General features: G+C 41.0%; 1 protein-coding gene across 1 annotated transcript in view; it reads right to left on the bottom strand.

Annotated features, from left to right (window-relative positions):
• Window positions 1-7606: 7606 nt before the first annotated feature.
• Window positions 7607-24157, bottom strand: part of LOC128055716 (uncharacterized) — a 54716-nt gene continuing 38165 nt past the window's right edge. The window contains 1 exon segment of the mRNA XM_052648259.1: window positions 7607-8200. Within this exon segment, the coding sequence (XP_052504219.1) occupies window positions 7607-8200 (594 nt within the window).

Here is a 24157-nt window from a genome sequence, read left to right as displayed (position 1 = left end):
TCCTCCTAAATGACTCTCATTGGTAATGGTGGTCACTGAGGGTATGTGCTATTTCACTGATGGAATTCTAAATTAGAGCCAGGAGACCTGTGCAATTGACTTTTTGTGTGCAGACAGGTTTTGCAAGAAGTCGAATGGTTGATTTCTCATTTCCATGTCAGGCTGTTGGCAGTATTTCAAGTACTCTTTTGATTCAGGGTTGAATCACGGGACAAAGCTATAAGACACTTGCCTGGCAATTTGCAAGGTGATCTTATAAGGTGAACAGTACAGGGAAAACAAAACCTGCTCACTCCGGACTCACATTTATAATCAGGAGTTATGAAAATAATAACAACTAACACAACAGCAACTTTTATCAAGTACTTAATAGGTACCAGGGACACTGGCTAAGCACTTGACATCAGATGTATTATTTAATCCTTACAGTAACTCTAAAATTATCACTGCTGCTGCTGCTGCTAAGTCGCTTCAGTTGTGTTTGACTCTGTGCAACCCCGTAGATGGCAGCCCGCCAGGCTTCTCCGTCCCTGGGATTCTCCAGGCAAGAACAATGGAGTGGGTTGCCATTTCCTTCTCCAATGCATGAAAGTGAAAAGTGAAAGTGCAGTCGCTCAGTTGTGTCTGACTCTTAGCGACCCCATGGACTGCAGCCCACCAGGCTCCTCCATCCATGGGATTTTCCAGGCAAGAGTACTGGAGTGAGTTGCCATTGCCTTCTCCGAAAATTATCAGTGTTTTCAGTAATTAATTTGAAGCTTTTGTCTATAGTCAGACAGATCGGAAGTGTCAGCGCTGGTATTTGACCTTGAGCTAAATAACCCTAAAGCCTGTGTTCCTCATCATCAGTTATTCTGCTCTCCAATTTGCTCCCCCGCAGCACCTGACTTGAGATGTTTATCTATTGTTACCTCAAAACTCAGATTTTGAAATGTAAACATTTTTACTGTTAGCAAAGTTTGTGGAAATTTTACTAACGCTTTTGTGCTGAGTTTAAGATAAATTTAGAGGCGGATATTACAATATCCTTTTGGTTGACACAACCTGATGCAAACAAGGGTTGGAGGTTTATTGGTTGAGGTTCTGTTCCCTGACCACTTCAACTTTTGCTAAGTCAGATTTCTGGAAATAATATATGAAGTAAGAAAATTAAAACTAATTATGAATAGCATCATGTAATTTATAAGGAAATCAATATAAAATATGACTTTAGGAAAATCAGATGAAGTATTAGTTTCCTATGGCTGCTGTAACAAATTACCACAAAGCTAGTGGCTTAAAGGGGCTTCCCAGGTGGTCCTAGTTGTAAAGAACATGCCTGCCAATGCCAGTGCAGCAGATGTAAGAGACACAGGTTTGATCCCTGGGTCAGGAAGATTCCCTGGTGAAGGAAATGGCAACCCACTCCAGTATTCTTCCTTGGGAAATCCCATAGACAGAGGAGCCTGGTGGTTTACGGTCCATAGGGTCACAAAGAGTCAGACACAGCTGAAGCAACTTAGCATGTACAGTGGCTTAAAACAACACACGTGTATTATCTCATTTTTAAAAAATTAATTAATTAAATACTTTTGGGCTGCACTGGGTCTTCGTTGCTGTGCACCAGCTTTCCCTAGCTGTGGTGTTCAACTTTCTCTTTGTGGTGACTTCTCTTGTTGCTGAGTGTGGGCTCTAGAGTACATAGGCTTCATAGTTGGAGCACACAGGCTCCACAGTTGTAACACACAGTGTAACACACAAGCTTAGTTGTCCTGTGGCATGTGGAATCTTCCCAGACCAAAGATCGAACCCATGTCCCCTGCATTGGCAGGCAGATTCTTAACCACTGGACCACCAGGGAAGTCCAATTATCTCACGTTTTGAAAAATACAAATCCAAAACAGGTCTAACGTGGCTAAAATCAAGGTGTCGGCAGAGTTGTATTCCTTTGGGAGGCTCTAAGGGAGAATCTTTCCTTTGCCTTTTCTTGTTTCTTGACGCTGCATTCATGATTCATGGTCCACCTTCACTCCAATCTTTGCTTCCATCCTCACATCCCCTTCTCTGACTCTCCTACCTCATCTGTCTTTCTCTTGTTAGAAAACTTTATTTTTTAAATGATGGTGAATAGCACACAACATAAAATTTATCATCTTAACCATTTTTAAAAGTACAGTTTAGTTTTATTAAATGTATTCACATTGTTGTGCAGCTGATTTCCAGAACTTTTTCATCTTGCAAAACTGAAACTCTACTCCACTTCAACAACTCCTCATATCCCCTCCCCGTAACCTTGGCAACCACAATGCTACTTTTGGTTTCTATGAATTTGACTACTCTAGATACCACATATAAATGGACTGATACAATGTTTGTCTTTCTGTGTTTGCTTTATTTCACTTAGCATAATGTCTTGAAGACTCACTCATGTCATAGCATATGTCAAAATGTCTTTCCTCGTTCAAACTCAATAATATTTCACTGTATGGATAGGTCACGTTTTGTTTAAACATTCAGTTGTTGGACACTCAGGTTACTTCTACCTTTTGGCTATTGTGAATAATGCTGCTATGAACACAGGTATACAAACACCTCTTCAAGACTTTGCTTTCAATTCCTTGGGGAATATGTCCAGAAGTAGAATTGTTGGACCATATGGTACTTCTATTTTTTTATTTTTTGAGGAAACTCCATACTTTTCTCCAAAGCAGCTGTACCATTTTGCATTCCCTAAAACAGAATAACAGGTTTCCAATTTCTCCACATTCTTGGCAACACTTTTTGTTTTCTGTTTTATTTTTAGGAATAGCAATCCTGATAGGCGTGAAGTGACATCTCATTGTTGTTTTGATTTATATTTCTCTAATGGTTAGTGATGTTGAGCATCTTTCCATATGCTTGTTGGTCATCCTCCCTTCCTTTTATAAAGACCCTTGTTATTATATTGGGCTCACCAGGATAATCCAGAATAATCTCCCCATTTTAAGATCCTTAACATAATCCCACCTGCAAAATCCCATTTGCTATGTAAGGTAACATACACAGATCCAAGAGATTAGAACATAGACAACTTTGTGGGACAGAAGGTATCATCATTCTACTGCCAAAGCCAAGAGAATAAGAAGTCTGAAGAAGGATGTTTGGCTGATGATTTCAGGTACAAAAAAAGAAGAATTTTATGATCAGTGACCTTTGAGACAGCTTTTAGTAAAGTGGCAGGATTGTAACTCAAAATAAGTTATTAATATTTTTATGTTAACTACTAATATGAAATTATATTTATATATATCTGTTTCTTCCCAGAGGAGCTATTCTGTTTAAATTACCCAGAGTTCTCATAAGTTTGCTGCTGCTACTGCTAAGCCGCTTCAGTCCTGTCTGACTCTGTGTGACCCCACAGACGGCAGCCCACCAGGCTCCCCCGTCCCTGGGATTCTCCAGGCAAGAACACTGGAGTGGGTTGCCATTTCCTTCTCCAATGCATGAAAGTGAAAAGTGAAAGTGAAGTCGCTCAGTCGTGTCCGACCCTCAGCAACCCCATGGACTGCAGCCTTCCAGGCTCCTCTGTCCATGGGATTTTCCAGGCAAGAGTACTGGAGTGGGGTGCCATTGAAGTAAAAACTCTGTAATCCCAGGCTTGTCTGGCAGCTCTACTCTATGCAGCATTCGGGATCTGTGTTCATTTCCCTAGGATAGAGTCCTGGTCCTTATGGTTTAGGCAACATTCACTTTGTGGGAAGCAGGATGGATGGGGGGAAATGAATGTGATGTCAGTATCAGTTCAGTTCAGTCCAGTCACTCAGTCGTGTCCGACTCTTTGCAACCCCATGGACTGCAGCAGGCCAGGACTCCATCTATCATCAACTCCTAGAGCCTACTCAAACTCATGTCCGTCGTGTTGGTGATGCCATCCAACCGTCTCATCCTCTGTCGTCCCCTTCTCTTTCTGCTTTCAATCTTTCTCAGCATCGGGGTCTTTTCAAATGAGTCGGTTCTTTGCATCAGGTGGCCAAAGTATTGGAGTTTTAGCTTCAGCATCAGTCCTTCCAATGAATATTCAGGACTGATTTCCTTTAGGATTGACAGACTGGATCTCCTTGCAGTCCAAGGGACTCTCAAGAGTCTCCTCCAACACCACAGTTCAAAAGCATCAATTCTTTGGCTCTCAGATATCAATATAAAGCAAGGGGAAAGATAAAAATAGACAACTTTGTGGGACAGAAGGTGTCCCACAAACTGTAGTGTTAGATGTGAGGACAAGGCGCTTGTATGTATGTATATGAGTCCAACGAATACTTAGAGCAATTGAAGAAGTTGTGCATGTTGGAGGTTGTTGTGGACTGTGGTCCATTAACAGACATGAGAAGGGAGTGACCATCCTAGTCCTAAGCAAATTGTTTTTTGTCTCTGCTCTTGAGAGAGGAAATATGGATTCTATTTAGGACAAGCTGAGATAAAAGTCAAGCTTCAGACTTTTATCCAGGTATAGATGTCCATCAGACTTTAGAAAAGAAGAAAAACTGTTTTCATCCAACACAGAAGAAAGTACCAAGAAAATAGGTGATGTAGGAAGAAACACTGAGTGGAGAAACTTTGAAGTAGTTCACTTCCAAGTCTTCATCTGACTTATTATGAAGCATAACTATCTGCAGAGAATAAGACAGGTGGGTGGAGGCCCACATGTTTCAAGCTTGTGGAGCAAGGAGGTTTACTAGGTCTTGGGAAGTATGAGGAGGCAATAGGAGACTGCGCATGAAGCACACACTTGAAAAGTGGTCATACCTATAAAGCAGTAGCTCCAGTGTGGTAGCCAGGGAAGTCACAGTAAGGGAAGGCTGCTGCTGCTGCTGCTAAATCGCTTCAGTCGTGTCCAACTCTGTGCGACCCCATAAATGGCAGCCCACCAGGCTCCCCAATCCCTGGGATTCTCCAGGCAAGAATATTGGAGTGGGTTGCCATTTCCTTCTCCAATGCATGAAAGTGAAAAGTGAAAGTGAAGCCACTTAGTTGTGTCCAACTCCTAACAACCCCATGGACTGTAGCCTACCAGGCTCCTCTGCCCATGGGATTTTCCAGGCAAGAGTACTGGAGTGGGTTGCCATTGTCACATCGGGGCAAAGGAGAGGTCCAAGGAAACAGCAACAGAAGGGCATTCTGAAAGCCTGACCCAGGGTTTGCAGTTATATTGACTCACCCATTTGGGGGAATATCAGACAATTAAGGCCAGAAAGTATAATCAGTAACCAGAATAAAGCACCATGGTATGTTGGTGTATGTTGGAATATTCCTGTTTCTTGTTTTCTGGACTCGAAGAATGTCAGAGTTAGCATATGTCAAGTGATTAATTTTCTTCAAGAAATGTACATTTGGTGTAACGTTGGGTTACAACGCTGGTAATTGTAATATATAATATAAAGAAATATAATAAAGGGGGAAATGTTTATCCCAAAATACAGTAAAAAGGTATTTGATAAAATTACATATCCATCCTTTATTTAAAATAAGAAACTTTACAAAATAGCAATAACTTCTAGGAATTTGTTTAACAGAAATATTCAAATTTCTATACAGAGAATTCAGGAAAAATAAACTACAAAATCATTATCTTTACTATAAAAATAACAAATGACCCATTAGCATTATAATAGCTAATAGGAGAAGTTTCTATTCACAGTAACCCCCTGTGTTAGATTGCTAGAGCTGGCACAACAAAATACCACAGATTGGGTAGCTTAAATAACAGAAATCAATTTCTCAGGGTTCTGGGGACCGGAAGTCCAAGATCAAGGAGCCAGCAGGTTTGGTTTCTAGTGGAAACCTCTCTCCTTTGTTTGCAAGTGGCCATCTTCTCCCTGTGCCCACACACCCTGGTGTCTCTTTGTATATCCCAATCTCTTTTTTCACATGGATACCAGTCAGACTGTTCTCAGGCCTAATCTAACAACCTCATTTAAATTTAATAAACTCTTTAAAGGCCAAGGCCTTATCTCAATATCCAGTCATATTCTGAGATCGGGATTAGGGCTACAACATAAGAATCAGGGGAGCATAATCCAGTCCATAATATCCCCAGAAATATATACAATATCTAAATTTAAATCTAAGAAGATAAGAACAAGCTAAAGGAAGATAGCTATATCATGACGCTTCACTGGAAGACCTAAAAGAACACTTGAATAAATGGGGAGACATATCATGTTCTTGGTGGGAAAGTTTCAATAGTATGAACTGTCAATTTATTCAAGTTAATAAAGATATAACACAAATCAAACAAGGAAATATCAAATCTCTCAAATTTTCTTTTTATTTCTCTTCCATATTCATTATATTATCTCCAATGGTAAATTCTTTATTTCTAAAGGGCAGGCCACCATCAGTTCAGACCCATCAGGTTTTACCCTAAATCAACTTTCTAAACCTGGGATTTCCCTGGTGGTTTTTTGATAAGTGAGCTTTTCATGAGATGAGGAAAATTTAAACTTCTAAAGTTTTTTCTCATTAATTTGTTTTTGCCTTTAGTTTTCAGGTTTTTATCTGAACTGAAGGAAAATACTGGTGAGTTTTGGGGCTTGGTGAAGAATCAAATGCTGCTGCTGTTGCTAAGTCGCTTCAGTTGTGTCTCTGTGCGACCCCATAGACAGCAGCCCACCAGACTCCGCCTTTCCTGGTATTCTCCAGGCAAGAATACTGGAGTGGGTTGCCATTTCCTTCTCCAATGCATGAAAGTGAAAAGTGAAAGTGAAGACGCTCAGTCGTGTCCGACTCTTCGCGACCCCATGGACTGCAGCCCACCAGGCTCCTCAGCCCACGGGATTTTCCAGGCAAGAGTACTGGAGTGGGGTGCCATTGCCTTCTCGAAGAAAGAACTCAGGTAGTTGTCAATAAAGTTCAGCCACACTTGGGAAAATCCTTTCTTCAGGAGTTTCTGTATGCCCACACTTAAAGGTTTGGGGTTTATAAGTAAAACGTGGCCTACTATAAAGGCAAGAAAGAGTAAACAATCTCAAAAAGATCGATTACATGGTGCATTTAAGCTATCTGGGTACCTGCTTGGCCTAGAAAAACAGTCTGTTTTCATTTGTCATCACTAGGCCTCAGGAAACTAGGCCCTAGCCACCACCTGGTGACGCTGATGACGCGGGATGTCGCACAGCTGCCTCTGTTAAAAAGGCTGGGCAGTCTCCTTTAAGAAGCTGACTCACGTGGACGCTATGTTGTGTGCTCTCAGCTGGGAAGCGGGGTGGGTCTTAGGTCTCTCCACATTGGCTGCCTCGGGAGACTGGGCAGAGTTGGCCTCTTTGATTGGCTGTCCGGGTCCAGGGAGTTGGATCAGGGGCGGGGCGATCTTCAGGGAGATTGCCCCAGGTCTTGCGGCTTCTGGGAGGGGTGGGCCTCGACGCAGACTGGAGCGGGAGTGGGGGAGGGTGCGCCAGAGAAGGGGCGGGGCCTAGCGGAAGGGGCACGATAGCCGGGGGAAGGCGGGGCCTAGAAATGAAAGGCGTTCTGGGCCAACCCGGAGAGCCGACTGCTCGAGGGGCGGAGCTACACCGGGTGATTGACGTTGAGGCCAAACCAGGGAGAGGCGGGGCCAAGGCCAGGGCCTGACTAAACCTGAAGACTCTGGTGGCTAAGGGGCTTCATCCCAGCTGAGAAGCGAAAGCCGCAGGCGGCCGCCGACTTCACAGCCGCTCGGGGTGAGTGCGGAGGGCGGGGAGTGGGTTCGGGGCCGGGTAGGGGCTGAGGCTCCTCTCCGGATCGGAGGCTTCGAAACCCTCTGGGATCGGCCCAGGGCGGGGGGCCCAGGCAGGAAGTGCCTCTTCTTCGCCGCGCCCCCTCGGGGGTCCCAGCGCGACCGACCCTCGCCCCTCAGGGCGGGCCCTGGTGCCGGGGCTGCGGACTGACGAGCTGGCCTGTTTCCTCTTTGTGAGGCCCAGGCGCGGCGGCCGCCGTCGGCCCGCCCCCGCCGCGCAACCCGGGCGACTGGCGCGATCGCAACAGCCGCGACCCCCAGCTTGGCGCCCGCGCCCTCCAGCCCCGGCGCAGCCTCGGAGGCCCTGCACATCGCGGCCGGGGCCACAGGCCCCCAGTCCGCGGGCAGTTTGGCCGGCGACCCCACAGCCTCGGCTGCCCCGCCCCCATGGTCCGCGTCCCCGCCGCAGCGTCGGGGGCGCGCCCCGGGCTCCGCGTCGCGGAGGTCGCCGCGGGGGCCACGAAGTGAAGTCTAAACTCTGAAATATGCGGCCGTAATAACGCCACGGCGTGGGCCGTTCTTCAAAAGGGCCACATCCTCAGTCGGCTGGCACTTGCCACCGGCAGTGTGGCTGTGGTGGCTTTTGTTTGCTGTCCCGCAAAGGCTGGATGCCCGCCACCCTGCCCTCCTGCCCCCCAGGAGACCCCAGGCCGAGGGAGGGGTCCCCGCCCGCTTGACTGGAGGGCGTGGCGCGACTGTTGGGCGGCCGTCGGGCGACCCTGGCCGCGGGGCGGCCCGCTCAGCTGTTTCCGGCCCCTGTTTGTTGTGCGGGAGGAGGCCGGGCCGCGCCGCGCTCGGGCCCCGTCCCCTCCCGATTGGCCCGCGGCGTCACGTGCCGGCAATCAGCTGGGGCCAGCCGGGGCTTCGGGGCCTGGGCGTCTGCAGCTGTTCACACCCGGCGCGGGGATCGCCTGCGCTCCCCACGGCGAGCTGCATCCTTCCTCTCCTCGTTGGTAGGGCGGTAGGCACGCTCTGGCTCGTTTATTTTGCACTTGTAGGTAGGACAGTGAGTGTTGAGGACAGCGGAAGCTGGAAAACTGAAATACTACAAAGATCTGTTTTATCCCGACATCTATTAGTCTTCTGTTTCAGGGAGGGTCTGGGAAGGCGTACAGCTTATTTATTTTTAAATTTTTTCTGTTTACAGAGCCCTGTTGGTAGTCTGAGGATTTTTATTGCAGATCTCCTTGACAGATGGAAAACAAAGTAATCTTAGGCTGACCTTGTATTTTCGGAAAGTTAGACTTGCTAGTGAAATAACTGAGGATAATAGAGTATTAGCTAACTTTGCGCAGTCGCACATACAGTGTAGATCCTGTGTTCCAACAAAGATGATCCAAAATGTATGCAGTGTATCCAGGGTACATATTTGTGCCAGATGTGAAGTGTCTTGGTGTAATCTTTTTCTAAAAGTTTATTGCATACTTGTACTGTGTGTCAGATGAGAAGGAAATTGAAAAGAAATTGCCAACTTTTCTCTAGAAACTAATGATTTTTAGTAAAAAGCCTTAGGGAAATGAAGGGTAACAGCTAAATATTAGTAATTTATGAAATGAGTGTTATGAGAGTTCAAAAGTGGGACAATGAGAAATGAAAATGAAATAGGAAGCGTTCTATATAAAGTGGATTGGTATTGATTAGACCTAGAAAATGAAGAGGCTTTGAATTGCTATTGGGCAAACAGAGGCTTAGGAGAGAAAAAAAGGCCTGGAGGCTTTACAAATAGTGAGAAGGTGGAGCTAAAGGAATTTGGTACTTTGTACTAGAAAGGGAAAGTCGCTCAGAACTGTCTGGCTCTTTGCGACCCCATGGACTGTATTTGAAATTCTCCAGGCCGGAATACTGGAGCGGGTAGCCTTTCCCTTTTCCAGGGGATCTTCCCAACTCAGAGATGTAGCCTTTCCCTTCTCCAAGTGATCTTCCCAACTTGGGAATGGAACCCACGTCTCCCTTATTGCGGGCAGATTCTTACCAGCAGAGCTACAAGGGAATCCAGAGAATATTGGAGCCTATCCCTTCTCCAGGGGATCTTCCCAACCCAGGAATCAAACGGGTTTCCTGCATTGTAGGCAGATTCCTTATCAACTGAGCTATCAGGGTAGCCCTCTGGAAAAGGGAAAGGCCACCGACTCCAGTATTCTGGCCTGGAGAATTTCATGGACTGTATAGTCCATGGGGTTGTGAAGAGTGGGACACAACTAAGAGACTTTCACTTTTGTACTAGAATACCAAGCAAATGTCATGCTCTTTGGAAGTGACCAGTGTCTTCCTTTAGCACATTCTCACCCAGCTCAAGGCCCAATACAGGCGGGGTGCTTTGGGGGGGGGGGGGGCATGTTTTGTTTTAAGTTTATATCTGGCAGCCATCTTATCTATAGGAGAGCATGTTGATGAAATGTGCTTAAGTAAGTTATTTAACTCTATGGAGGAACCTAAATTGGATTTTAACAACATACAAAATATATGTTGCTACATCTGAAATATCTGATTGGATCCTTGAGGACCTTTGCCTAGGTTTAGTTGCCTTTGCTTTATTTAAGTGGTAGGAGAGGATAAAAAAAGGTTTAGAAAATAAAAAAGGAAGGGAAATAAGGCCAAAATTAAGTCTAAATGTGAGATTAAACTAGCTACTACCCTCCAAAAAACAGTCCATGAGACGTGAAGCTAGTCCTAAATATTGAGATGTGAAGATAGTCCTACTGAGTATAATCCTGCTGAGAGTATCATAGTGCCTAAATGGTTGTATAAACCAGTATCAGTTTCTCTGGTAATCCTGTGTAGTAATGGTGCTGGTGTAGGAACTGAACGTTAGCAGTGACATGAAACTTGCTACCTCACACGTGAATCAGGAAACCAGACAGTTGAACTACACTCCAGTCCATCCAATTAGAGACTTTTTGACTCATGGTATTGCATCACAACAAAGTAGAGAGATCCTGAGTTTGTCTTGCCAAAAACTGTTTTGGGGAGATTACCAACTCAGATTGTTTAGCTCACTCACCGAGTTACATGACTAGTCTTATTTTCAAGTGATGACTAAACAGAATTGTAGAAACATAATAAACTTGGAAAATGTTTAACAACAAGACATTATTTAGAGAGCAAAAAGAAAAATATAAGTTACTGTCAAATGAAGACCTGATGCCACAACTAGAATGTCATTTGAAACAGCCAACTAAACTGGTCATGTTTTAGAAGAGAACTAGAGGAAAGCATAGCTTGTTTCACCAAAACCTTGGCTTGGTGAATATTTTGTACAAAAGTTGGAGAGTTGGTTTTATGGATCAAACTCAATTTATTATTTTCTCTTGTAGGTTTTCAATAGAACTTATAAATCAGTATGAAATAGTTGATGAGATTACAGTAGAGATTAAGTGTTAATTATAGTAATCAGCCAAGGGCTGCCTTTGGGTTTTGTTCCTTTTGTTTTGGAGAGGGAGGAGACTGAAAACTAGATATACCAGCTTGTTTTTCACAAGTTTCAGTTTTAGCCAGACTTTTGCAACACACAGCCTCTCCTGGAAGGGCAGATTCCTTTAACCTTTTCTGCACTAGGCTCCTGCACACTGAAGTCCCTGGAGGAGAGAATCTTTGCATCTTGCATTTACCCACCAACTCCTAGGGTAGTGGGAAAGCCCCTCTTACCTGTCCAGTGATAGAGTTGGGTGGAGTGGGTGTTCTGTTGTCTGTGGCACTGCCTTGAGGAAATAAGTAAAAAAAAAAAAACCCACAAAGTCTGTGAACTGGGTGTTTTCCTACCAGAGGGTTCTTAGAGATCCCTCCCTGGTATTTTTAGGGCTAGGAAGTGTGATTCTTCCTTCTGTAAATTCTGCTTGCCAGGATTGAATCTGAACTGGATTATTAGTTACAGGGAGGGTAAGTGCCTATTTTAAGACCTAGAATTATGATACTAAGAATTTGAGATGCTTCAGAAGTTTCTAGCTTTCCTTCTGCATGTCATTTCTGTCACTTGGTCACTTTAGCGTTGACATGGTTAACAAGAAATGAAGCTAGTTAATTAAATTGTTATTGATTTGATTTTCTTTCTGAATCTTGCTTTCTTCATCTGTAATAGAGGGAGGTTAGGGTGGAGAATGTTGAAGATAATCTAGTTTTACTAGATTTACCTTTATTTAGCATTTATTGTGTGCCAGGCACTGTTCTCAGTGTAGTGCCATTTAATTTCCACAGCTCAGAGATGAATACTGATACCACCGTTTTATTGATGAAGAAACTAAAGTGAGGATACCTTACCCAAAGTTTACACAACTTTTAAGTGGCAAAGCTAAGATTTGAACCCAGAGTTCCAGTATTTGGGATACATTGTTTAAATCCTAGGGGTGGAGAGAGGAGGAGGCAGCAGCTGGTTATACTATCTGTTTTTATAGTCTATGTATTGTTGATCTTCAACATGCTGAACTTGCTACAGAAAGTTGAAGACTTTAGTTAGAAAACCCGTGAGGAAAATGGGAGTGGGACTAAATTGATTGTGTCAAATATTCCTGTTGATCCTTAAACCTGAATGCCAACCAAGTTTCCTTTTTATCTAAGATTGCCTGCTTTCTAAATGAAGAGCTCTTTTGCTGTCTGAACAAGTTTTTCAACAAGGGTCAGTGCACTTTCTTTCAAGGGCCAGATGGTGAATATTGTGAACTTTGTAGGCCGTAAGGTTTCAGTAGCAACTATTCAAACTCTGCCATTATACTGAAAGAGCAGCCAAGTATCGACAAATGGGTCTGGCTGTGTTCCAATAAAAATTTATGTATGGTCACTGAAATGTGGATTTCATGTAATTTTCATGTGTCACAAAAATAGTCTTTTGGTGTCCCCAACCATCTTAAGATATAAAAAGCATTCTTATGTTGCGAGCCATACAAAAACAGGTGGTGAGCTGATTATTGCCTGTAGGCCTTAGTTTTCTGACCCTTGCTTTTAAAGAAAATATTCAGCAATAAGCCAGACTAATGAACAAAGTATCATATTTGTTAATGTGTATATGTGTGTGTGATGTGTACATTGGCACCAGTGGTGAACAAGTGAAATTTGAAATTAATGCAGTACAATTACATTAGCATTCCCCCCAAGATGAAATATTTAGGTATAAATCTAACAATGTGTACAAGATCTATGTGAGGAAGAATATAAAACTAATGAATGAAATCAAGAACAACTAAATAAATGGAAAGAATTTGTGTGTTCATGAATAGGAAGACTCAATGTTGTCAAGATGTCATTTTTTCCAACTTGTTCTGTAGATTTGGTGCAATTTCAGTCAAAATTCAAGCAAGTTACTTTGTGAATATCTCAACAAATTGGTTCTAAAGTTTCTGTAGAGAGCAGAAGTCCCAGGAGAGGCAACACAATATGGAAAGAGAAGAATTAAGTCAGAAGACTGACACTACCCAACTTAAAGACTTAGTATAGAAAGAAAGTGAAAGTCGCTCAGTTGTGTCTTATTCTTTGCAATCCCACGGATTATGTCCATGGAATTATCCAGGCCACAGTACTGGAGTGGGAGCCTTTCCCTTCTCCAGGGGATCTTCCCAACCCAGGAATCAAACCAAGGTCTCTCGCTTCACAGGCAGATTCTTTACCAGCTGAGCCACAGGGAAGCCCACCTTCAAGACTTAGTATATATCTACAGTAATCAAGACAGTATGGTGTTGGTGAAGGAATAGACAAATGGATCAGTGGAACAGAATAGAGAGCCCAGAAACAGGCCCACATAAATATGGTCAACTGGTCTTTAATACAGAACCAAAGATTTGGCAGAGTTTGGTTATAAACTTGAACTTCAACACTGATTCCAAAGCAGACATTACTTAAGCACAATAAGTGCTCTCAGAATCAACACAGAGAACGTTAGTCATCTGTGAAAGCAGCTCATACTTAAGATATTTTACAAATGTGTCCCTGAAAATACTGTTACTCTTTTAAGTCCAAGCAAGGTGATTAGCATACCTGGGAAGTAATTTAGTTTTTTTTAAATTTATTTATTTTTAAACATTTTGTATTGGGGTATAGCCAATTAACAATGCTGTGATTTCACGTGTACAGCGAAGGAACTCAGCAATACATATACATGTATCTATTCTCCCCCAAACCCATCTTCGATTCAGGCTGGCACATAACACTGAGCAGAGTTCCATGTGCTATATAACAAGTCTTTGTTATCCATTTTAAACACAGCAGTGTGTACATAACCTGGGAAATAATTTGGATGTAAAAACAATTAGAAGGAGATTGATTGTGGAAGGGTTTGTGGGGATTTGGGGAGGTGATGAAAATATTCTAAAAAGCTGGTTTGTGGTGATGGTAGCACAATTTTGTAAATTTACTAAAAATCATTCATTTGTACACAACAGTGGCCAAATTTTATGTCAATTATTCCTTTAAGAAAATTGTTTTTAAAGAATGAGCTATATACTATCCTATCAGGTAAAAAGTTTCTGACAGGATAAGCTCTATATAAGCTCTTAGAAAGGGGTGTCTGAAGTACCTGCCTTTCATAAGTACATAAGGCTGGAGTACCTTACTTTCGTAGCTCTAGAAGTGATGAGAATGTGAACTAAGTTATTGATGAAGAATGGGGAAGAAAGACCTTGAAAAGTGACTTAGGAGGTCTTCTCAATTTTGCAGTTTCTTAGAGAAGTTGCCAGGGTTTCTAGTTTAGGAGAGGGATTACAGTTGCCACCAGCAAAGTTAGGGAAGGTAAGCGGCTCAGCATGGAGGCAGGAGAGGTGTGTGAGAAAGCTGAGGAAGAAAGACTGAACTTGGCTGTCTCTTCCGGTCACTAGAGAGTAGGTGGGGTTAAAAGAACTGGAGCAGAATTAGTTCAGATCCCAGCTTGGCCAGTTTCATAAAGTTACAGCCTTTATGTCTTCCTCTACAAAAGTAGGGTAATACATACCTACTAAGAAATTGTTAAGGTTGAATGTGATACATGAAGTACTGAATGCAGTATCCCATATGATGTTGATACTAAATATCAAGTCTCAGGCAGAGTTCAATATATTGCCCGCTGCTGCTAAGTCGCTTCAGTCGTGTCCTACTCTGTGCGACCCCATAGACGGAAGCCCACCAGGCTCCCCCGTCCCTGGGATTCTCCAGGCAAGAACACTGGTTGTCATTTCCTTCTCCAGTGCATGAAAGTGAAATATAAAAGTGAAGTCGCTCAGTCATGTCCGACTCTTAGCGACCCCATGGACTGCAGCCTACCAGGGTCCTCTGCCCATGGGATTTGCCAGGCAAGAGTACTGGAGTGCCTAGGTCCAGAGAAACCTAATTCAGGTGTTTTGCCATAGCTTTTAAGTGACCTTCCCCTTCTGTGGTGCAGTGCCAGTGTGCTTGCCGTCAGTCTCCTGAGTACGCACGGGGGAAATGAGCACCAGGTTGTACTCCTGGCCTGGCGAAGTGAAGGCCTAACATGAAATTCAATGGCCTGCGAAGGTTTTTCTGTGTTCCAGAGACCTTTGACAGTAAGCGGTGTTTTGCTCACTTCTGATAGATTCTCTGGCATTGTAGTTTATCTCTTTTGGCAAATGAGAACTACATTTTACAGTTCTATATACATATATAGAACTCTATACATGGCAACCACAACTAGGAATAGTGAGTCTGTAGAGATATTTTTGGTCTTGTAATGAATCATGTAACTGAATTCAGTAAAAATAGTTGGGTAAAAGTTAAAAATCGTCTGAATTTGAAGCAGGAAAGAGAAAGCATGATGTTAAGTCTATTTACCCCATTTAGAAATAGTTTTCATGTATCCAGTAGTGAGCAAATGGTCACAGCTATTAATACTGAACCAAAGATAGAACAATATAGGCAGAAGGTATAGGGAGAGTTTGTTTTGAAGTTCAGAATATTTTCCTCGGTAGTATTGCATCTACTATCAGTCAAGTCAAAAATATCTGGCTATTCATGAACTATTGTTGAAGTAACTTAGATGAATATTATATTTAAAAGTTTGAAGAAACATTGGAAGCCCAAGCTGGAGGATAAATGACAGGACAAATACTAATTTTTAGAGAAATAAAGACTGAGGAGTACGTCTTCAGAGGTGTTACCATAAAACCCTGCTGGTGATTCCTTTCTGTAAACGACTGGTAGTAAGAAACATGACCAAAACCAACTACTCACAGGCTCATTGAATGCTTAATTTGGATCAGAAGTCATAAACTCAGATGTCTTACAGGTGAAGTAATTATGTGGCACAAAACAGATAAAAAGCAAACGAAATGGCCTTGTGGGAAGCGTTGAAGGCACCTCTCAACTCTAGCCAGTTGTTGCCGTATGAGAATATATGTCCTGTGTTGCCAGCTCTCCCCATTGTTTAAAAAGAAAGGCTCAGAACAGGCTGTTAATGAAATCTCTCAAATTTTAAATGATTCTCAACTGTTTTTTATTAAAAATTAAAAACCCTGGGCCAAATTGAACACTAATGTTTTGGTGTGGGAAGGGTTGTTTTGTTCACTGCTGTGTTGCTATGCCATCAAATGAATTCAGCCAGCAGGCCTCAGATTTGTACCCTTTGAGCTTTGTGTAACAAATACTGTGTTCTTAGGCATCTGGGAAAAGTAATGCTATCCTAAAGACTAAAACAATAGGCAGCAAGTCTTTTATTGTTGTTTTGCAGAAATATAATCAAGAAAGCTAAATGTCATTTTCTAAGTCTTATGTTTTTACCCAGGGTTTATTCGTTGACACTCCTGTTTACTAGCTATAAATTGTAGTATATTTACTATTTGTTTTTCATTACTTATTAAACTTTCATATCATAGTATTTAGTGGGAGTCATAATTATCTTGGTGACAGAAATGTCACATTTCTGATGGCATTAAAACTGCCTTATGGCTGAAGTTGACAGATGTTAGAAGAAATGGGATTTTCTTTTTAATTTGTAATGGAATTTCCCCAAGTTTAAGATGACACTGGATTGCACATGGATTCTACATTTTTCTTTTCCGTAGCAGTAGCTGTATCAGCTCTGCATGGCGTTTTAAAGACAAATAATATTAAATATTTGAAACACAGGAGATGATCACTACATGAAGGAATAAATTCTTTTCAAAATGAAAAGCTACAGTGTATTCTTGATTATACCTAGATCTCTAAAAACGTGCTGTTTTGGGAAATTAACTGCAGTGAATTTGAGAAGTTGCATGTATTAACTCAACTTTTAAAATATTGGAATGTGATTATCCTTGTTTCAGAAGTTGGATTCAGAGCTTTTTTCCCAATGTTTCAGCACTTCTGTGATTTATTGAATCAAAAGACTTTCTTAAATATAGCAAGTTATATAATAACAGCTCATCTTGCTCTTTGTTCTTATTTTCCTAGCCTTATGCCAGCCTAGACCATCTTGTATGTACTTTTCTTAGAGGAGTCACTGTTAGAGTAACAGAAAAATTTTGGCTTTGACTTGAGTGAGCCATATTCTGATCATGATTTTCTGTGCTTGAAAGCTGTGTGACCTTTGATCAGTTAGTAACCTTGAATAATCTATGAACTGGAGGCAACAACCTTACAGAGTTGATGTGGATTTTGAAATAAGTAAAGCTTCTCTGGTGGCTTGGTGATTAAAAAATCTGCTGCCAATGCAGGATATGCAGGTTCAATCCCTGGATCAGGAAGATCCTCTGGAGAAGGAAATGACAACCCACTCCAGTGTTCTTGCCTGGGAAATCCTATGGACAGAAGAGCCTGGTGCCCTATAGCCCATGGGGTTACAAAAGAGTCGGGCACGACTTAGCGACTAAACCGCAACAGAGTGCCTAGTATAGTGCTCCGCAGCCTCAGGCTTACCAGCTTAGTGCCATCACCCTGCATGGTTGTGGACGCACCGATGACCAGAGAAACCAGGCACCCGTGCTCTCAAGCCAGGTCACACACTCTCGACCCGTAAGTCTTCCTCAAATTTCAGATACTCAGTATATACTTGTTAGTTGCTCAGTCGTGTCCAGCTCTTTGCGATCCCATGGACTATAGCCCCCCAGGCTCCTCTGTCCATGGGATTCTCCAGGCAAGAATACTGGATTGGGTTGCCACGTCTCCAGAATGTATACTTAACTCTGTACTAAACCTTTTTTCTCACCTCTCTGCTGGTGTTTCTGATCATTTGGTTTGATATTGTACACTGTCTTCTTGCGTTTTTCATATCAATCAAAAGAGAAGGGATATTCTTTGGCCTTCCTAGTGAGAATATTTACTTTCTTGACTCATTGCTTCTGAAGTGTTCTTAGCTTGAGTTTGCCTATTTGTTTGGTCCATGTGTGAACTTAGGATCCTTTCATTCAGAGTCAGCTATTTCATGTATTAAGTACTATGAAGAGATCATATATGTGTATATAAATGGTTCTCTGTGACACCACCAAGTAGATCCTAACAAGTTAAAAAATCATAATGCATTTCTTGTCCTTTTTTATCTGTTCCCAGGTTTTTAGAGCTTCAGCTATAAAAATGGGCAGGATTTTCCTTGATCATATCGGTGGTACCCGTCTGTTTTCCTGTGCAAACTGCGATACGATCCTGACCAACCGTTCAGAACTCATCTCCACTCGGTTCACAGGCGCCACTGGCAGAGCATTTCTTTTTAACAAGGTTTGTGGGGAAAACTGGTTTCATTTCCTCACTGGGTTCAGTGGAAATGTTTGATAGCAATACCAGAATACCCCTTAGAGCATGGAGATGCCAAGAAGATTCAGAATGAGAGCTGCACTCCATAGAAATTGCCTGCTAGTTTGTCTTTGGGACTTCAGGAAAAAGCATTACTAGACTGTGATTTTTAGGCTTGAGAGTTTTAAAGATTATGTGATGATAAGGCTGGTCTCCATTGCTTCAGGAGACACTCAGGGTAAGAATGTGGTAGTGACTTCACAGACTATCGAAGAGGCTGAAACACCCCCATAGCACTAATTTACCCTTACAGGGAGATAGCTGCATTAAGCTGTTGTAGCTTGACAGTGCAAGGGAATAAGGATCATCTAACTAACTTCCTGCTCTAATTGACCAGTCATCTTTCTGATTATGATTTGGCCAATAGCTTTGCTAACCGAAGTGTTTCCTGACTTACAGATTAATGCATAGTCTGCCTCTTTCTCTCATTTCTGGCTTGCTTTCAAATTGGTTGATGTGATTCTGCCTCCTGGAGTCTAATGGGTACTCGCAAAGTTGAATTTCTAGATATTCCAAAGATCCTTGAACTACAGAACTAGTCCAAGGTACTGTTTTAGATATTCAACTTAAACTTCCCCAGAGGACACCCCTGTCTACCATTTATTTAGAAACAAGTATTTTCTCTGAAAGAATTGATAGTGTATGTACATCTTGGTCTTTATTTAGGTATAGAGCAGGGGTTGGCACACCATGGCAGGCTGTTTTTGTAAGTAAAATTTAATGAACCACAACCATGTTTATTCATCTGTGTATTATCTATGGCCGCTTTTGTGCTACCACAGCAGAGCTTAATAGCTATAACAAAGACCAGATAGCCCTTTTCAAAGCCAAAGATATCTGGCTCTTTATAGAAAAATGAAGCATGGAGGATTATTGGAATCCTCCATGTTCAGAGTCATTGGAAATTCTTCCATAGATTCTTTGAACCCACTTGAAAACCATATATTACAACCTACCCCCAGGCTATTAGTAGATAAAATTGTTTCAGAAACAGATTTTACAAACGTCTCTTTATGGAATACCTGTTGTATACTAGGTTCTTCTGTATTGGTAGCCTTGTCTACACTCAGCATTGAATGGTTAATTATAACAGTGGGACCGAGACCTACATTTTATGACTCCAAGTTAAGGACTCTTCACTATAACATAGAAGCGTAACTAATGTATATAAATAGGGTGACTTAGAATAATACAATACATGATTGCATTACATATCCAGTTCAGCACAGGTGTTTACCTCTCCCAGCAATTTGTCAAAATAGCTCTTGGAAAGTGTGTTGCAGGTTTGACAAACAACTGCTATCTGCTTTTCTGAAGTTGCTGTTCTTTCACCAACAGAAATATTGTGTACCATTTTTGGCAGATAACTTACATGCCTTTGCAATTTTGTTTTCATGTGTTTCTTAGGTAGTTAACCTACAGTATAGTGAAGTTCAAGATCGGGTCATGCTCACTGGCCGCCACATGGTTCGAGATGTGAGCTGCAAAAACTGCAATAGCAAACTGGGATGGATCTATGAGTTTGCCACTGAAGACAGCCAGCGTTATAAAGAAGGTCGTGTGATCCTGGAACGCGCTCTAGTTCGAGAAAGTGAGGGCTTTGAGGAGCATGTACCATCTGATAACTCTTGAAGAAAAAGAGAGAAATCCATCTTTTCCCAGGTCTCCTTCACTGAAAACAAAAATCTACTTACATACACTGTCACCTTAGCATCAGAGTCGGATTCATGAACTGCGGAACAAGAGGTTGTGAGAATCTATGATGGAACCTTCCTTTCTTTCCTTTTTTTTTTAATTTTCTATTTTCCATCCAACAGCAGTGTGTAGAGAGAATATTATGCAGATGCCTTTTTTTTTCCCCCTGTGTTTACATCTTGAGGCAGAATAGTCTATCTACAGCTACATGGTGGGCTATGTGAGGAAAAAAATCTGGGCTATTAAGAGTGAAAAGTATTTTATGTAAATTTTGAAAGGAAAATGTGTCAAGAGCATGGTTTTTAAATTTATTTGGGCTTCATTTTAAGACTTTTTTAAAAAAACCAGTTATTTCACTTGATTTGCTAGCTTCAGAGAAGAGATCCGAATTTGTGACCAGCGCTAAAGGTTCAGTGTTAGTATTGCTTGTGCTGGCCATTGTGCCATATTCTTGTTGGAGATGAACCGTAGCATCAGAGCCCATTCTTCCTTGTCAGTCTTGACCCAAAGATGTCACCATTCCTAGTTATTTGTCACCACATAATTGGTGTTGATTGGAAACTTTTCCTGATATGGGGCAGAACTGCTTGGTTGTCTTTTCCATGTAACTTAAGCATAGTAATATAAATAAAGTAATAGTTGGATGTTTTTGGTCCTGTGTTGCTTTTAAAATCACCTTTCGAAAGAGCAGAGTATTTGATAAGTAGTTGTCATAGTAGTGTTTCTTTTCATCTCTTAAACCAAATTGACTGTATATAAGATACTTCTTTGTTTAAATTAAAGCATACTGTTTAAATCCACAGTATTGTATTTAGAAAACAACTGAACAGAATGTCTGTGCATTCATGCAGAAAGCATTTCTTCTGCATGTGTTTTAAATGGAGGGAAGTGAAGCAGCCTATCTAAAAATACTGCTTTGCAAAGCATTTCAGCATATCCTTTTCAATTTTGCATTGATTTTGACAAGTCTGTAGAGCCTGATAGTTACAGCAAAGGATTTAGATCTCCTAGCATTATTTTCTCAGATCTTCCTTCAGAAGTTTAGGTGTTGAAATCGAAACTGTACTTGGTCCCTTCAAGTTGATAGGGATCAAATTTGACTCAGGGGTTATTTGAGCCCAAAATTTACAGCATTAAGAAGTATTAAAGTGTAAATGTTTCTTTATCCAAACCATTTCTAGGTATTTTAGTATTTGTTTCTGGTGAAATAAATGGCATTAAAATTGGCTAAATACTTCAGTGAATGAATGAATGGCTGCTTGCTCAATTTCTAGGGTCTATAGCAGTGAATGTTATGATTAAAAATATAGTCTCTGTCCGAAGATGAAATTTGTCCTAAATTAATTGGCAAAATCATCCTGTCATTGATATTAGAAGTGACTTCTGAGTACAGTTAGGATTTTCTCTTATTTGCCTTTGGGCTCTTGGTTAGAGGCATATGTCTCTTGATTTGGTAGGTGTATAATACTGCATTTGAGATATGTGGACACAAATTCTTCTCTTTCCTTCACAATGGACTAAATCTTCAAGCATTAAGAAACAGCATTGATTCCCATTCATTTCCATACTGGCCTTTGATTAAATGCAGACTGCTAGTAGCATGCCTTACCTTTAGCACTATGTGCATTTGCTGTCACAATAAAGTATATTTTGTCTTGCATTGGTGCAAAACTGCTACTTATTTTCCACTGACCTTTTTCCTAGTGATCATCTTAATTTTTAATTTATGAACATGTACAGTATACCTTTGAGTAGCTATTGCTTTTTTCAGTAGGCAGTGATAAGGTGACATTATAGTTTAGTTAATTCTACCTAATTTACAACTGGAAATATTGAATTTACCAATATTAACTTCTCTGAGATGATATTTGCCTCAGACACTAGCAACTATAGTTGTAGTGTACATGAACAAATAAAAGTGTCATAGCACCAGGTTAACTTTTAGGTGACTGCACCAGAGCATGTTTCTCTCTGCCCTTCCTTTTAAAAACTTCCTTTGGCGAAAAAAAAAGGAAAAACAAAGAGCAATGTGGAGGGTCCAGTCAGATTGGATTGTTTACAGAAAAGTAAGCACACTGTTGACTTGAGATGGGAAACCACTAATGGGAATGATTTTGTTGTGGGAAGGGGGAAGGTTAACCAGATACAGGTGCGTATACTATATAATGAGTGGCTTACTGAAGTGTGAATACATCCTAAAGTGAGTATTCCAGGTTTAAAAATTTTTAGTAATTATGTAATAATTTAAGTTACAATTGCGAGTGGCTATTTTGATACTGGAGGAGAAAATAGCTATACCATTAACTTTTCTAAATTACATATTCATAAAGGTCGTATGGGGTGTTTAAATGCAAAGTCTGGGCCCTAGCCTAGACCTGTATCAGTTCACAGGTAATTTTTGGTCAGGCAGGTTATAAAAGGTACCAGTTGTAAAATATTCAGAGATATTATCATTTTTAGAACAGTTAAAAATACCTCACAGTTGAAACAGATCTAGTAATTAATTGCATGTCTGTCTTTAACACTGGCTTTCCAGGAGCCATATAAAACCAAACCTCTTAATTCTAATCTTAGAAAGATGTGAATTGAGAATAGAGCAAGATTAAACTGAAAGACTCCTGTTAGGGTAGCACATTACAATGATATGAAGGTATCTATTAGAAGCAGAACTAAGAGAAGTTAGCATGGATACTTATTGTAAATTGGATATGAATTGTATGGCTTCTATATTTTAAAATATTTGTATTTCCCAAATTGAAACTTCCATATTAAGGGAAAAAATACATACATTTCAAAGCACTATTAAGGGTTCTGTGATCCTGGGCATCGCTTTACGTATTTGTTTTTTAAAATCATCTGCATTTTGACCTCTTGGGGGCTTGTTAACAGTGAATTATGTCTTCATTCCCTCCCATGAAACTGGATTGGTCTCTGAGCTGGAGCCAAAAAATCTGATATTTTACCAAACCACAAAGATAACCTATCTCCTATTACATGAGAATCACTTATCTCAAAGGGTTATCCAAACAGTGTATAGTTGTGTTACCACTTGGTGAAAGTAGGTGTTTATCACGGGGGGCCCACAGACTTAGAAGTATGACTAATAAAAAACAGATAATTACAGTTTCCACCTGCTTTTTTGAAAACAGTGGCTTTTTAAAACAGTTAAGTACAATAGATAAACATATAAGGAGAGGAAAAGTCTCTGGGAAAGAGTTTCTAGAAAGATCACTGGACTTTAAGGACCGGCCATCAATGCTGTGATTTATTGGCTGTGTGACTTTGGGAAGTATGTGACTTAACCTCTGAACCTTAAGTTTTCTCAAGTATGGATTATGAAAACAAGCCCTATCTTAAATGATTCTGGTTATAAAATAGTGAGATACATGGCCTAAAAACCTGTAAAGTATCATGCAAATGTTTAGAATAACTGCTATATGTTTGTTTTCAATAATCCTGAACAACACTTCCCAACCTTTACCCTAAATTAATGAATGACTGGAATGCTTTCAAAGCTTTATAACTCCTTCCTGGTCTTGATATGTACTGCTAAACCTTTAAGCAAATTAGGGCATGAAATCTGCTATTTATCAAATGTTACTGTCTTGACCTTTCACCGTAAGAAATCTTTTATAATCTGCTACAATAGACACTTTACTTTCAAAAATCATCAAAGCTATTTTTCTCCCACCATGGAACAGAAGGAAGAAAAGGTAAAAAGTTCATTAAATACAACCTCAATGATAAAAATTTTAAAACTTCATTTCATATTTCCACCCCCAACCCCTGTCAGACAACATTGCTTTTTGAAAAGAGCACTACAAGAATATTCACTAAAATTCCACTAGTTAGTTTTCAAATCCAACTTTCTCTCTCCAGTGTTTGCCTCAGCCCGTCTCTCACTACTGCTATAATAAGACTGTGAGAAATCGTTCATACACGAAATCATCTTGTTTCAATCCTACTCTGGCAATATGCTCTACAGATGAACAAGTTGTCTCTCATCCCCAGATTTCTAGCAAAATACAAATTTTGTCTAATTTTAAAAACTTGTAC

The sequence above is a fragment of the Budorcas taxicolor genome, chromosome 11 (genome assembly GCF_023091745.1).
Source record: "Budorcas taxicolor isolate Tak-1 chromosome 11, Takin1.1, whole genome shotgun sequence".
Lineage (NCBI taxonomy): Eukaryota > Metazoa > Chordata > Mammalia > Artiodactyla > Bovidae > Budorcas > Budorcas taxicolor.
This window is presented reverse-complemented; position numbering and strand designations above follow the sequence as displayed.